A 15,217-nucleotide genomic window follows, 5' to 3' on the forward strand; every position below is an offset into this window, starting at 1 on the left:
AAGTCTCTGGATGTTGTTGGGCTGTCTTGGTTGACACGCCTCTGCAACGTCGCATGGCGGTCGGGGACAGTGCCTCTGGACTGGCAGACCAGGGTGGTGGTCCCTCTTTTTAAGAAGGGGGACCGGAGGGTGTGTTCCAACTATAGGGGGATCACACTCCTCAGCCTCCCCGGGAAAGTCTATGTCAGGGTACTGGAGAGGAGAATTCGAACGATAGTCGAACCTCGGATTCAGGAGGAACAATGCGGTTTTTGTCCTGGCCACGGAACACTGGACCAGCTCTATACCCTCTTCAGGGTGGCAGAGGGTTCATGGGAGTTTGCCCAACCAGTCCACATGTGTTTCATGAATTTGGAGAAGGCATTCGATAGTGTCCCTCGCAGCGCCCTGTGGGGGGTGCTCCGGGAGTATGGGGTCCAGGATTGAGGAGCTTGGTTCGCATTGCCGGCAGTAAGTCAGACTTGTTTCCAGTGCATGTTGGACTCCGGCAGGGCTGCCCTTTGTCACCAGTTCTGTTCATTATCTTTATAGACAGAATTTCTAGGTGCAGCCAGGGGCCGGAGGGAGTCCGGTTTGGGGACCACAGGATCTCGTCTCTGCTTTTTGCAGATGACGTTGTCCTGTTGGCTTCATCAAACCAGGACCTCCAGAGTGCACTGGGGCGGTTTGCAGCCGAGTGTGAAGCGGCTGGGGTGAGAATCAGCAACCCCAAACCCGAGGCCCAGGTGGTGCAGCTTCTGCAGTAATGCAGTCGATATAGCGGTCCATCGTGGTGAAGAAGGAGCTGAGCTGTAAGGCGAAGCTCTTGATTTACTGGTCGATCTACATTCTGACTCTCACCTATGGTCATGAGCTTTGGGTCATGACTGAAAGGGCAAGATCCCGGATACAGGCGGCCGAAATGAGCTTCCTCCACAGGGTGGCTAGGCGCACCCTTAGAGATAGGGTGAGGAGCTCGGTCACCTGGGAGGAGCTCAGAGTAGAACCGCTGCTCCTCCACATTGAGAGGAGCCAGCTGAGGTGGCTCGGGCATCTGTTTCGGATGCCTCCTGGCCGACTTCCTAGGGAGGTGTTCCAGGCATGTCCCACCGGGAGGAGGACATGCAGTAGGGACTATGTCTCTCAGCTGGCCTTGGAACGCCTCAGCATTCCCCCGGAGGAGCTGGAGGAAGTGTCTGGAGAGAGGGATGTCTGGGCATCTTTGCTTAGACTGCTGCCCCCGTGACCCGGTTCCGGATAAGCGGAGGAAAATGGATGGATGGATGGACATTGCAGTGGGTTTGTCCAGCTTTGAGATAGAGTCAATCCTGGTGCTCTCATGTTTGCTGACGATACACAGGTGTAAAGTAGTATTCTGTGCCAGTCACTACAAAGTATTTAACAATAAAAATACAGAAATATTTCTAAAAAAGTTCATATTTTTTACATTTTTAATATTATAGTGTAATAAGTCACCATATCATGATCCTGTAAATAATACAGATATTACTGTTACAACAAACCTTAATCGAAAAAAAAGCATTCAAAAAAATTAATTGTTCCATTCCTGCAACATTAATGTTAAAATGTTTATAGCTTTTTAGTAAGTAAGACATCAACTGCTGAATTATAGTTTCAGAACCTTTTCAAAAGCTTGTTTACAAGAAAAGGAACTGTGTCAAAATAAAATATTAAAAGACTCAAATCAACAATCAAACACACAAAGTAGATAGTTCAATACTAGAAGTACCTGTTTCAATTATGCATGTGATACTTTGTTTTGAAAATTTATATAGATTTTCTTGAAATAACATAGAAGACATAAAGGGATCCCTAATAAAAACACACACAAACAGAAATAAAAAAGCACAAGAAAGGAAGAAAAAACAAGAAAGCATGTGTGCTACTCACAGTAAAGTATTCCAAATCAAATTAAATTAAATAATTAAAGTAAGTAATTACAGTAAAACTGTAATTATAAGCAACGATGTATTGTTTTTGAACTCTAAATTCTTAATCACAGAATAATGAATGCCATATTAAACTTCAAAATTTTACCAAGACAATGTGTATTGTCTTCTTTTCTTTTTGCATTGCATTAACTACACATGCCTGTTGACTAAGTGTCTTTCACTCTGAATCTATTTTAATTTAGCAAGTGCATGTAATGCATTTTAAAAAATATATTTATCACCTGACCTTGGGATATTTTATTTCTTTCTACCCCGACATACTGCATAATGTAGAACATGACTATTCCTTCATGACCTGACATTCTTAAAGAAAAAAAGAAAAGAGAGAAGACGTTGCGCTTTCGTCAACTCTCCCTTTCATGTCTCCACACCTGGCTACAGTATCTCTCTGCCCTGCATCACCACATCAAATACATGCTCTCAGGCAAACTCACATCCATTTTATCCCCGAGGGGCCAGTGACTCAGCCAAATAGAACATCTGCCTTGCTGTTTTCACTATGATACACATGTATCCCTGCCCCTGTCGCTCATCTGTCATCAACCTGCAGCCAAGACGTAAGGTGGCATGACTACTTTTTACAGTAAAAGGGTGGAGAGACATTTATTTCCCTCTTCATACCACTGTTTACATGTATGATTCAAGGCTACAGTGGGGTTATTGATGCGATGGTGAGGTCCATGACCCAGAAGGTACAATTGAACTGCTGTGAAAAGGTGTGTGTATGTGTGGGCGCTCATACTGTACTATCTCAAACCTCTCTTTTCTCTTAAAAAAAAAAGAGTAGAAATATTTTTACCTGTACTCAAGTCATGGCTGCACATCTTCCAGTGTTACTTAGTGTTGACTGGACATACAGTATGTACTGTAAGCATCTTTTGATTTTAATAATCATGAATTAATTGACCAATTGCTTAAAGAAAGGTATTGTCATTTTTCAGCCTAGAACTAACTAAAGTAACTAGAATTACTTCAGGTTTACAGGAATTGGAAGTCACAGTGACCTTTGACCACCAAAATATAATCAGTTCATCCAGTAGCATAACATAACTGTAATGGGCACTGGTACAAAGTTTTTTCTGTGCCCCATCCCCGTCCCAAATACACACGCATACTCCTGTGCACACACATGCATGGACACACACAACCACTCCAGACAATTGCATGGAGACATAGGTGCACATTTTACAACGTAGATTTAAATGCATGATTCCACTTCATAAGAAAGAGAACCAGGTACTCACCCATTAGACGGTCATCCAACAGGCCTTGCACTCAGCAAAGACATTAATAGCACTACAGAAATTCAGATTCAGAATTCAGCCAATTTTTGTTTGGGCTCTCTAAAAATTATGCTGCTAACTATTTGCTGAAGAACACTCACTTCTTGATGAAAAGTTGAACCGCTGAGAAAATAACTGATGTCATGATGTCCACACAGATAACAGGGAGCAAGGTCACCGGACAAATAAATTAGCATTTCTTCTTTCGTAACTTTTGAGAAGAAAGCAACCAAATTAAATAAGAACTGCATGTTTTATTAAAAAATAACCTTACTTTAAATAAAATGCACAGTTTAGGAACATTAAATAAGGACAATTAAAAAAAAGAATAATAAAAACAGGCTATGATTCAAAACCATAACTATTATACACAAGGTGAAAACATGATATAAATGTCCATCACAACCACCTGTTTAGGTCTTATTGAAAAGTCAGTTTGACAATTGCATAATAAAGTAAATAAGCATGGAGGGCCTCCTGCAACTTGTATAATCAAAGCAGCCATCGAAACTCTTCCCACATGATCCCTCAAGACACTGCACTGGCTGCACCGGCGATAATTACGCCAGTGCTCGAGTCCAAGTGGGCATTTGTGCCAAATTATGTCTAGAGATATCGCATTCACATGAACAACATGGACAGACAACCCCTGCCACAGCTGTGGCTAGTGTGGAGTATGAAACACTAACTTAATCTGCACTACGGTACTGTAAACTACACACTTTAGTATGTCTTAATGTCTTAACTAGCCTACTATTTACAGTGGTAGGATGGTTTTATTTTCAAGGCCAAGGAGCACAACTAACTATTAGTTTGAAAGGTACAGAAACAGGTTATGAAGCAATATTTCCCCACTGTGTGGAAAACAGTTTTAGATGCTAGCAGATTTTAGACTAATATTAGCGGCAATGTCCTGCTCTTTTTTAGACAGGAACGTTTAGACTCCAACAGCCTCTATCTCAGACAGCTTTATGTTTACCAGACTCATGGGTTAGTTCTTATACTAAAAGTCTTTGTAAAGTTAAAACATACTATATGAAATTACAGGTTACAATAGGGTTATGTCGGAACAAAATAACAGTCTGATCTTGTATTTCTCTTTATGATACTTAATGAGCTATCTTGCTACATCTGATTAAATCTGTTAGCACCCGCTGTCATTTCAAACATCAAAATCAATGGTGACTGGCTAAATATCAGAAACCTACTTTTGTCTACCCCTGGGTGAAAATAATAACCCACTCTTTCAGAAGTGACTAAGAATTTTCATGAAAACTTATTGTAAAATCCATGTGTGTGAGAAAGGAAGCTGGACAATACAATACCCACAATTTTGCTGGGTAGAACTGGTTTCACATTCCTCTCTGCCTTGTGTGTGTGTGTGCAGACGTACTGTGTGAAGATGCAAAAATGCTGCAGAGCTAAATATTGTGAGTTGTGTGTGTGTGAGAGATTCATCACCTCAGACTCATTACAGCAAAACACATCAGAGACTCTGTAGAAAGCTGGATCCAAGTCAGGAATGGCCGGTGCTGGGTTGAATATAGTCTTTACTGTAAAAAGAAATCAGGTTGTAATCCATTTTATTGACCACAATGTCAAACATCATCATCTACAGGTCAGTGGGGATAGCATGCAGTCATTAACAATAGATACAAAATATATAATTGTTCTCAATAATGCACCCAATTATAGCTGTCAACTTGCTTTTAAGAGGATACAGCTCTGACAGTGTCCCTCATTGGCACACTTTACAATTATGTGATATTTCTTTTCCATTTGCTAAGCTTTACTGTCAAGGGCTGGCATTACCTTAATTAAACTTTCACTGGGAACAAAGGCTAGTGGGCTACTGCTGGGGTTTGCTCTTGCAGGCAAAGCTCAAGTGGAAAAGCTTCTATTAAAAAAATCACCTTTCAAATGATTAAATTAGCATTCCCTGGGGAGGGAAAAACAGTAGTTTTCTGTGGGGCACTGTAACCCCTGCAGTTACAGGACTGTATGTGTAGTAGTATATACCCCTAAATATGTGGGTGAGATGTGTCATGACCCTTTGTGTGTGTATTTAGGAGTGCGAGAGAGGGAGAAAGCAAGACACCAAGAGCGTTTGTCAGAAGTAATCCTCTGTATGTTTTGTACATCACTGTCTTATGCATATTCAGGAGCAGAGAGCATTAATGCATCTAGTACCATGATTTCTGTGTATGTGTGAGGGTAAGCCCAGCTTGACAAAGTGATTAATTCTCATATCTCTGTGAACAACATAAAGCCTCCTGCAAGCATGTGTATGTCTGTGTGTGTGAGGGAAATATATGTTCGGCATTGGTGACATCAAAGTCTGTTTTGCAAATGTGTGTGCTTAGTTGCTCTGTGTGCGTTTGCGTGGGTGCATAGCAGAGCAGCTGCGTGGGTTTGTGCGGGGCTTTGGCCACCTGGCGCTTTTGAGGTGGAAGCTGGGCTGCTCGTGAGAAAAAGTGGAAATAATTCCTCTCTCTTTTTTAGCACACACACTCATACTCTACTGTACTGTATGTATCTCCACAAGAGCAAAGTCCTGGTCATGAGAAAGTGGCACTGAGCTCTTTCTGACCCTTCTTCTCTCTGTGTGTGTGTTAAAGTAATGGAAACTGAAGGGCAATTAAGTTGATTTTCAAGACAAGTGGGTCATCTCTGAAATCTGATGCCTCAGTTTTGCATAAAAGGACGCGTCTTTGTGTTTCCCCTTGCCTTTCTTCAGTCTTCTATATCTTTTTAACATGATCTCTTTCACTGAAAATGCTAAAACACCTCCATCTTTCTCATTTCTTTCTTTCAAAGATCAAAGATTTTTATTGTCAATTCACTATATGTGCAGGACAAATCGAAATACTGTTTCTCTCTCACCTAACATTGAATGCCCATACCGTTTAAGAAACTAAAATAGAACAAAAGTAGAATAATCACAGAATAAACAAAATATGAAAACTGAATTCAAACAAGTAAAGTAAAGCATTTACCATGGTGTGATGTAGCTCTTCCTTTTCACAACACTTAAAAGATGTTTAGGGACTGAGGGGTTAGTTTGTTTTGATTTTCACTCATTCTCTAAAGGTTGAGGGTTTGAGGGTTAGTTAAAGGGGCTTTAATATGTTCAACTACACAGAGACCTATAGCATGACTTTTCTGCTTACTCTGCCTGACAGCATATGAAGAACATACTTTTTCTTTTTCCATTTTTTTCTCCTTTATGTTAATGTAACCAATAAATAACCTTGAATCTCAATGGATGCATCTCACACTAAAAATAATGTTTATTCCTACCACTCACTTTTACAGCTCTCTTCCACTCAGAGGAAGACCAATCAGCAGCCTTCCTCCTCTCCCTTGTCATATTTTTCAGGTGTCCTTCAGAAGCTCACATGCATATAAAATGTGATGGCAATTAAGCACAGCAATGAGGGACATGGCTAAAGCCTGGGTTGATTATGGACACTTGATTATGCTGTTAAGTGGAGTAAATGTCATAACATACTGTATGTGCAGGACTTCAGTGGCATTAACACAGTCATCAGCTATACCATCAAGTGAAGAACTAACCACATATTGTTTTCCATGTACACAGGATAAATAAGTGCCACTGAATCATGTAAAAGGCTAACTCATGCTGTGGTTTCAAACTACTGTCACTAATCATATTATTATTTGTAGTCATGGATGGAACTCATATCAAGAATGTTGTTGTCTTTCACTATCTGCTCCCTTGGCCACCATCTGTGGTGTGACCACGGTGTTTGCGTCAAGCATGTCTCTTCGGTGCTGATGTCAAATGCACATGCTCACGAAGTATACATGCAATAGGACTGCTGAGGATGGAAGCTTATCAATATGCACACAAGAGCAGCTTGTGCAAAATCCCTAATACATGGATGCATCAAGGAATCTGCCTCTCTGATGCAAGGAGCTGCTATTCTAGACGTCACATAAACCAGTGTGTCGGTTTCAGGTTGCTTTGGTTGCTCTCCAGGTGTTAGTGAAACTACACTTACACACACACATGCTCACAGCTGCTGGGACAGATGTGGTAATACTGGGATGTGTCCATACTGAGTCATGTCTGGCAGGAGAGCATGTGTGTGCATGTGTCATGACTCTGGACTTTTTTCTCTCCTTAGATGTTCAAAGTCTGGTTGCGCTTGTGTAGCCAGAATAGAGCAGAAAGTACAAAGATACAGCAGTTTGTTCCTGTGGTCACTTAAGGAAAGGGGGATGAAAAACAAAGGGAGAGGGAAAACAGAGTAAGACAGGGATCACTCACACTCTTAGATGCATGCACACACACACACACACACACACACACACACACACACACACACACAAAAGGAATGAGTCATCAGTGAGTATGTAAAAGGGCTTTAAGAGGCTCTAATTGCATCTGGTGAGAAATAGAAAAGTGGCTGCTTGCTCAGACAAGAAAGATGGGGAGAAAGACGGAAGAAGAAAGCATGAAACGACAAACTTCTACCATTTCATCAATTCCTAGAATTAATTTAATTCCATTAACTTCTCTATATTAAATGGTAGGTGGTAAAAAAAATGTGTCTCTTCTCCTGAAATGATTACACAGAAGGAGAATAAACTTGATAGGTTATCTCGACAAGTGTTTCTGAGAACTGCCATCCACAGTACGTGTGGCGTGATGGTGACATTTGCGTAATTTGAGCGGCGCTTCACCCCCGCGTCATTAAATCCTCGCTGCCAAACCCATTAACAACCATTCTCTCCAGAGAATTCCATTTACGCAATGCTCTTGTGTGGCAGTGTTGAGGTGACATCTTTGCCAAGCATCTTTCCTCGCCTTGCCTCTCTCCTGGCGCCACATGCCAAGCCTAATCCTGTGGTACAGTCGGCATGGTGAGAAAAGGGGCTTGGAAAGAGAGGGTGGTGCTCTGTGAGGCCATCTGGGTATCCCATCTGCAACATGGTTATGGCTGCAAATCTTTGGTTCTGGCATCCTGCAGCGAGCGATTAATGGCGACAGGCCCTGATGACAGTGGCGAGAGGCTCCCCAGTCGTCTCAAATGACGCGCAGGGCTTCTAATAATAGAATGCTGTTAAAGATTATTAGATCACTAAACAGGTTATCAAAAAGGTGCAGGAAGGAAAGGACAGAAGGCGGGTGAAGGTCTCAGTTTATGCAGGACTGCAAGGACCTGTTAGCCTTTAGAAACGTGGCTGGTGTTTGGTGTAGAATATGAGCAGCAGGGGCCCAACATTTTCATGAAAACAATACATTTGACCAATTCTCACACTTAACTTGAAAAAGTGATATGAATCAGTGGGAAGCCCCTCTATAAAGAGTGTAGGAAAGCATAAATCTGAAATGCAAACAGAAAAGTCAGCTGACTGATTTTTCTATCATACAAAATGGCAATGGTTCAAGAAAAGACAGACTGATAAATAAACAGACAAGCTCTTGATGTTCAAGTATCTGAATGGTTTCAGAAAGCTACATTTAATGCGAGACTATATGTATAAACTCTGCTGAACAGCTAGCTGCCACTGTAGCCACAAGTGGCAGTTACTAGATTCTCTTAAGTCAATCACTTTAACATCACCATTAGTGCTGAATGTTTATCTGTGGCAATATGAAACAAAGTGTAAAAGTAGCTCAAGTGGAAAAGAGTCACACAACTTGCTCAGTAAAGTCAGTTATACATCAGCATATTGTACATCTAAAGTTCACTAACACTAGCTATCATTAGCCACTGTTTAGACTTACTAGTGAGGCTGTAGTGGTAAAAATGAAGTGTACTGTATGTTTCTAATGTTGCCTGGAACTACATTTAAAGTAGGTTATTCCAACTACAATGTAGCTTTTGATCATGAAACACTCAATTCTTGTTAAATGTATAAAAATCTAAAAAGAAACCTTCTCTTCTTCTTCTTCCAAAAAAAAAAACAACAGTGGCTGTGATCTGCCTCATTTGACACAGCCTAGTTTACTATATTAAAAATGTATACCAAATTCCCTAAATATTGCTGACTACACTGCTTTCATCTTAGATATCTTGTTTCAAGCTGTTCCATAGTGTAGCCTGCATATTTGCCTTCTTCCTGTTTGTTGAGCATAAATTCCTAATGTAGTTTCCTGACTGGCTACCAGGCACATTACTCTGGAGCTGCTCTCCAAACAAAAACACCAGAGTGAGGGCAGCTACAGTAGTTATTACTAACTGTTAGTATTACTAACAGACCCATACTAAACTCGTATTCAGCCATACATGCTTAGCTATGTTGTACAGTATGAGTGGGTTCAAACAGCACAGCTCAACTGGTAAAAGAGGAGCAGGTTCAAAAGGAGCGTGCACAAGGATTAAGCCTGAAACAGTGCATATAGTCGTATTCTGGCAATAATATCAGGGTTTAGAACATACCGAGCACACAGATGGCCAGCAAAGAAGTGGATTATATTGTAGATATGGCTTGAGAAGTTTCTATGGACAATCTGATACTATTTAGACACATTTTCTTTCTACATCACTAGCCGTCCCTGGTAGGCTAGTGGTTAAGGCGCAGCGCTCTTGCTGCTGTGCCGAATCAGGATTGCATTAGGAAGGGCATCTGGTGTAAAACACGTGCCAAATGTCAACATGCGAGTCGTCAGTGTGATGATTCGCTGTGGTGACCCCTAAACGGGAAAAGCCGAAAGTGACTTTCTTTTTCTTCCTACATCACTCCTGGGATCCTTTCTAGCATCCTGGAGCCACTGACCACACAGGCTGTTCTCCCAGGAACTTTATAGCCACCTTTCATGTCAACACAGGATGAAAAGTTCTAAAGATTTTAAGCTTATATCACCTGAGAGGTAGAATGTGATCCAAATGTAAACAAAGGTGTACCGCCACCACCCAGACTCAAAACTCAGTTTTAATCTATCACACTCAAAGTGTTTGACAGGTTTTTCAAAAAACAAACTAACAGAAAATCAAGCTTATTTAACAGATGAAGATCTACAGTATATTTAACTTATGATCGGTTTATCATCAAACCAAAATTACTCTTGATCAAAATAACTCTTTTTTTTTTACACTATACAGTATGTTAAAAAATACATGCAATTCTGATGGTTAAACAAATACCTTACTGAGCCTTTAAAGACTAAAGTAGCCACATTTGGGGAAAATAAACAGTTGATGCAAATGTAACTACCTGTATTATATAAGAATGGCATTATCATATTTTGTCAAGAAGTTTCTGACTTCAGAAGGACCCGCATATGTGCTGCAGACACTCACTGACCTTTGTTCTCCTGAGCCATGTGTAGTGCCTGCAGGGATGTCTGGGGATTGATCTCCAGTTGGCACACCAGTACTTTTGCATGGCTGATGGCTGGAAGAGCTTTCTGTAGCTCCTTGCTGCTCAACAGCATGTTGGCACCTGCCACGATCACAATGGCGTTCTCACCTGACCGTGGACACCAAAAGAGACGTGAAGAAACACCAGCCATGTGCAATCACTGCAAGGCTCCATGGGAACTCTCAAACTGTGGCGGCTCACTGTAGATTTCATTTTGACAAACTTTGGCTGTGTACAAATACTCTCTTACAAGTAAGAGTCCTGCATTGAAAATATTATTTAAATACAAGCACAAAAGTATTAGCATCAAAATATAAAGTACCAAAGGTAGAAGCACTCATGATGCAGAAAGGCATATTTCACATTAATGTACATCACATTTAATGTTAACTACCTTATAAATTTAATATTTGAATTACTGCTGGTTAGGCTGCAAATTTCCTACCAAGGATCAATAACATGTTATGTTTATAGTATATTGTAGTTTATTAATTTGATTCTGAAAAGCAACTAGTAACTAAAATTATCAAATAAAAGGAGTGAAGTAAAAAGTACAATATTTCCCTCTAAAAATAGTAAAGGCCAAGTATGAAGTAGCAGAAAATTTAAATATTCAAGCAAAGTACAGCGACCTGCCCAGGGTGTACCCCGCCTCATACCCTCTTCAGGATAAGCAGTATAGATGATGGATTGAAGTAAAGCACAGATACCTCAAAATTGTACATAAGTACAGTATTTGAGTAAATGTACTTAGTTAAGTTCCACCTGTGCTCAAGACATGTACTGAAAAGTTGCAAATAATTTTCAATTTTGGGGAGGCCACAGTGGTGAAGTGGGTAGTGCAGTTGTCTCCCAACCGGGAGGTTGGAGGTTTGAATCTCGGTGCCTGCAGTCCACATGTCAAAGTGTCCTGGGGCAAGACACTGAACCCCCCATTGCCCCCCATTAGTTAGAGTTGGCGCCGTAGATGGCTGCCTCGGTTCTGTACTGGAAACAAATTCCTTCTGTGTAAAATACTTGGCCAATAAAGGTGATTATCCTTATAAATGTGATGCATATGAAATGACATTCAGGTGCTTCCTGAAATACCTTTAAGCATACATTCAATTAGTCATTGTAACCTTGAAAATACTTCAAATTAAACCCAATTTTAAACACAATCCTAATGTTTTTATATGTCTCTCAGTTATGGTTTGGATTGTTTCTCCTCCTAAATATTGCTTTTAATCAATGATCTCAGAAGCTAGTCACATTTGATTTATTTGACCTTTGCACACAATAAAAAAATAGCTTGTGCATATAGTTCCATGGGTCATTATTTGTGTATTGCAGTCTCACATTTAACCACTTTAAACCTTCTTCTTTCAGACAGTGATTTTAAACAATTAACTGCACGTTAACTGTATAATGAGGAATGAGGATGTATTTTGCTGACTATGTTAAATAGGGGATCCAGACGTCATGGATGTTTTACATCACCTGACTGTATTCACTCTATGAAAAAGCTCTCTGTGTGGAAAGGCCTGGACTGTTGTAAAACAGAGCCTGTGGATTCTCAGCATGGTTTGGGGCACTTAAGCATTTGTGTATGTGTGTGCATCTGTTGATTACAGCCACTTCAGCAGTGGTGAGTCAAGGGCAATACAGAATGCATGGGTGTACAGTGTGTGCATGTGTGCGTAGCAGTGAGAAAGACTGTGCACGAGACCAACTCAAAGCTTTTAGGATCTCAGCAGGGTGGTATAGGCTAGTAGCAAAAGTATTTACCTGCACTGTTGACAAAGATGGAGGCAGCTCCTGTGGCTGAGTCAGAGCTCTGTTCTACAAAATCTGAGACAGAGAAGAAAGATTAAGAGTACAAAACACAATTTGAAAGCATCCTGCAAAAACAAATCTGTTAGCTTTCTGTCTTGACAGTGTAACTAAAAAAGCCAGCATTCATCAAACACACCACTGAAAACCAAAGGGTCAGGATAACAACCACTACTAATTCCTCGGAGTGCCTTTAGCTCAGGTCACTCTTGTTTGACACTGAGTGTATCCAAAATGCTTGAGAGACTAAAAAGAATCGACAAAACACGGGCTTAAAAAAAAAGAAGAAGAATAAAACAACATACTGCTCTGAATGTGAACTTTTTGCCATGCACCGTGGAAATGGGAACAAATTTAGCATGTAAGGTTAAAAAAAAAATTCTATCTTACCTGTGTGTACAACATTGTCCTTGAAATTCTGGATGTAATTGTCTCCAAAGAAGTCTTTACCAACCTAGAGCACATTGAAGGCAAAACGATTAAAACAAAAAGAGTGTCAAGCGAGGTCAGACTTGGTTAGCAGCAACTTCTGAAAAGTGGTATAGTCAAATCTCAGTTGGCTTGGATTTTCGTGTGCCCTGCCAACATACTGGCATGGTGCCGCTGCCGCCGAAAATGTGCAAAAAGGAACACAGTCAACAAACACACATATGTAAACACACGACCAGCTGCGCCAAGCCTTGAAGACACAATAACCCCGCCTTCACGCCTCTTCAGGCCTACCTCGCTTTCGTTTTCTTTCCCTCCTTTCCCTGTTCCCCTCATCCGCACTGGGATGTCCACATCTGTAGCTACTTTGGGTTGTGGAAGGGGTCCCCACCTTGCCCTGAGGCACCTACTTCGAACCCACGCTTTCCATGAAATGTGCCAAAACGGGGGCACTTCTATTTGCCTGTGATAGTGGGTTGGGCTGGTATTGGCTGCTTGGTCCCGTTCTCTTTGAAAGGAGGCCTTCCATCTTGGATGTTTCTGACAAGCCCGGTTGTCTATTTTTGGGTTCTCCCCATGCCTGGAGAGCTCCTCCCGCACTGGGTTGTTATCGATCGGGCCTCTTTGTTCTGAGAGGTAGGGCTTTGGTGCTTTAGTGAAGAGTTGAAAGGCCACACTGAGCTTACTGACTGGAGACTCAGGGTTATATGGGATGGGAATAGAGTTGTTTGAAGGCGTGTAAGCGTGGGTGGGCATATGCATGCGGTATGGTATTGATCAAGAGAAAATGAAGCATGGTGAAATGACTAAAGTGTGAATGAAGCTATAAGGATTTAGGAATTTGTTAACTAGCTGGTGGACTATGGTAGCTGATGGCTGATTATATGTATTGAGTAAAATGTGGATGTGCCAAAGGTTGCACAAGCTAAAGTATCTCTTTTTCTACAGACGTGCACATATTCATGCTGGGATCCAAACTAACCCACACTGAATCACACACTCATACAGCACAGGAGCAGTGTGTGCCTGCAAACTTGATCGTGGTGTCATACCTTGCAGACCATAGCAGTTTTGGCTCCTAGTCTGGCAGCCTGTATGCACTGGTTGGCCCCTTTTCCTCCAAAACCGATGAAGAACTTGTGACCATGGATGGTTTCCCCTGCTTTAGGTAGCCTTGGTGCTTGGCTGAGGGGGTAAAAAATACAGTAAGTGCAATTTTATATTGTAAGCATTCACGATTAGAACCTGATTTCATTAAGAGAACAAAAACAAAAGACCTCTCTTCTTAAGAAAGGCTTTGTTTGGATTTTGAATTTTAATTTGCTCAGACTTTTCATACTGCAGAGAAAAGCTTGAAAGTTTTTCATCAAACTTTGCACTGTGAGTGTTCTACACTGAAGGAGCAGTAAAAAGGGATATGTCATAATGTGAAGATAACCTTTCGGGGTCAAATTCTTCTCTGTTTAAGCTATTTATTTATTACTGAAAAAGCACAAAACCAAGAGGTTACTGTGAGGTTACACACACACACACACACACACACATATATATATGTATATACAGTATATCGTGACCCTTGAGATGCTTGGCTATAAGTTTAACAATGGTCATAAGGAGCAGTATCCTCCATGGAGAAGGAGGTTGGAGACCAAGATCAAGGCAGCAAGGAGAGGAGTTCGCCAGCTATCGGAATTGCAGAAAGGCGTGATGAAGAAAGGGGTACCTAAGACATACAACTCACTGTCCAGACCTGAGCCCTTAGAGACTGCCAAGCAAAGGCTCACAGCCCTGGCCACACGGCTGAAGAGGTACACCTGAGAAGTTGAAGCCAGGAGAATAAACCCAATGTTCTCCACTGAGCCATCCAAGGTGTACTCTCAGTGGCAGGGTAATAACATGAGAGCAGACCCCCCCAGGCTGGAGACTGAACAGTTCTGGAAGAGCATATGGGAGAAGGAGGCATCACACATCAACAATGCCCAGTGGTTGGTGGACCTAAGAGCAGACCACAGCAATCTCCCTGCACAAGACCCAGTAATCATCACAATGGCAGACATTCAAGAGAGGGTCTCAAGTATGAAGAGCTGGACAGCACCAGGCCCTGACATAATCCATGTCTACTGGTTAAAGAAGCTAACTTCACTCCATGAGTGCCTGGTTGGACAAATGAACCAGCTACTAATGGATGGAACCCACCCTGAGTGGTTAACTGAAGGCTGGACAGTCCTGATCCAGAAGGACCCTCAGAATGGAGCAGTACCATCCAACTACTGCCCAATAACCTACCTCTGCACAACATGGAAGCTCCTGTCAGGCATCATAGCAGCTAAGATGAGCAGGTACATGGCTCAATACATGAGCAGCGCCCAGAAAGGAATTGGTAGTAACACCAGAGGAGCAAAGCAC

The 15,217-nt window shown here is 41.5% G+C and overlaps 1 protein-coding gene across 7 annotated transcripts in view; it reads right to left on the reverse strand.

Moving 5' to 3' along the window:
- Positions 1-15,217, reverse strand: part of rbks (ribokinase) — a 65,478-nt gene that overhangs the window by 17,601 nt on the left and 32,660 nt on the right. For all 7 annotated transcript variants that reach the window (XM_020614525.1, XM_020614528.1, XM_020614523.1 and 4 more), the window contains 5 exons: positions 13,864-13,996; positions 12,773-12,836; positions 12,338-12,400; positions 10,514-10,678; positions 4,697-4,788 (listed from right to left, as the gene is read on the reverse strand). In XM_020614525.1, the coding sequence (XP_020470181.1) occupies positions 4,697-4,788; positions 10,514-10,678; positions 12,338-12,400; positions 12,773-12,836; positions 13,864-13,996 (517 nt within the window). The remainder of the gene's footprint in view (positions 1-4,696; positions 4,789-10,513; positions 10,679-12,337; positions 12,401-12,772; positions 12,837-13,863; positions 13,997-15,217) is intronic.

Source organism: Monopterus albus, unplaced genomic scaffold (genome assembly GCF_001952655.1).
Source record: "Monopterus albus unplaced genomic scaffold, M_albus_1.0 scaffold147.1, whole genome shotgun sequence".
In the NCBI taxonomy this organism is placed as follows: domain Eukaryota; kingdom Metazoa; phylum Chordata; class Actinopteri; order Synbranchiformes; family Synbranchidae; genus Monopterus; species Monopterus albus.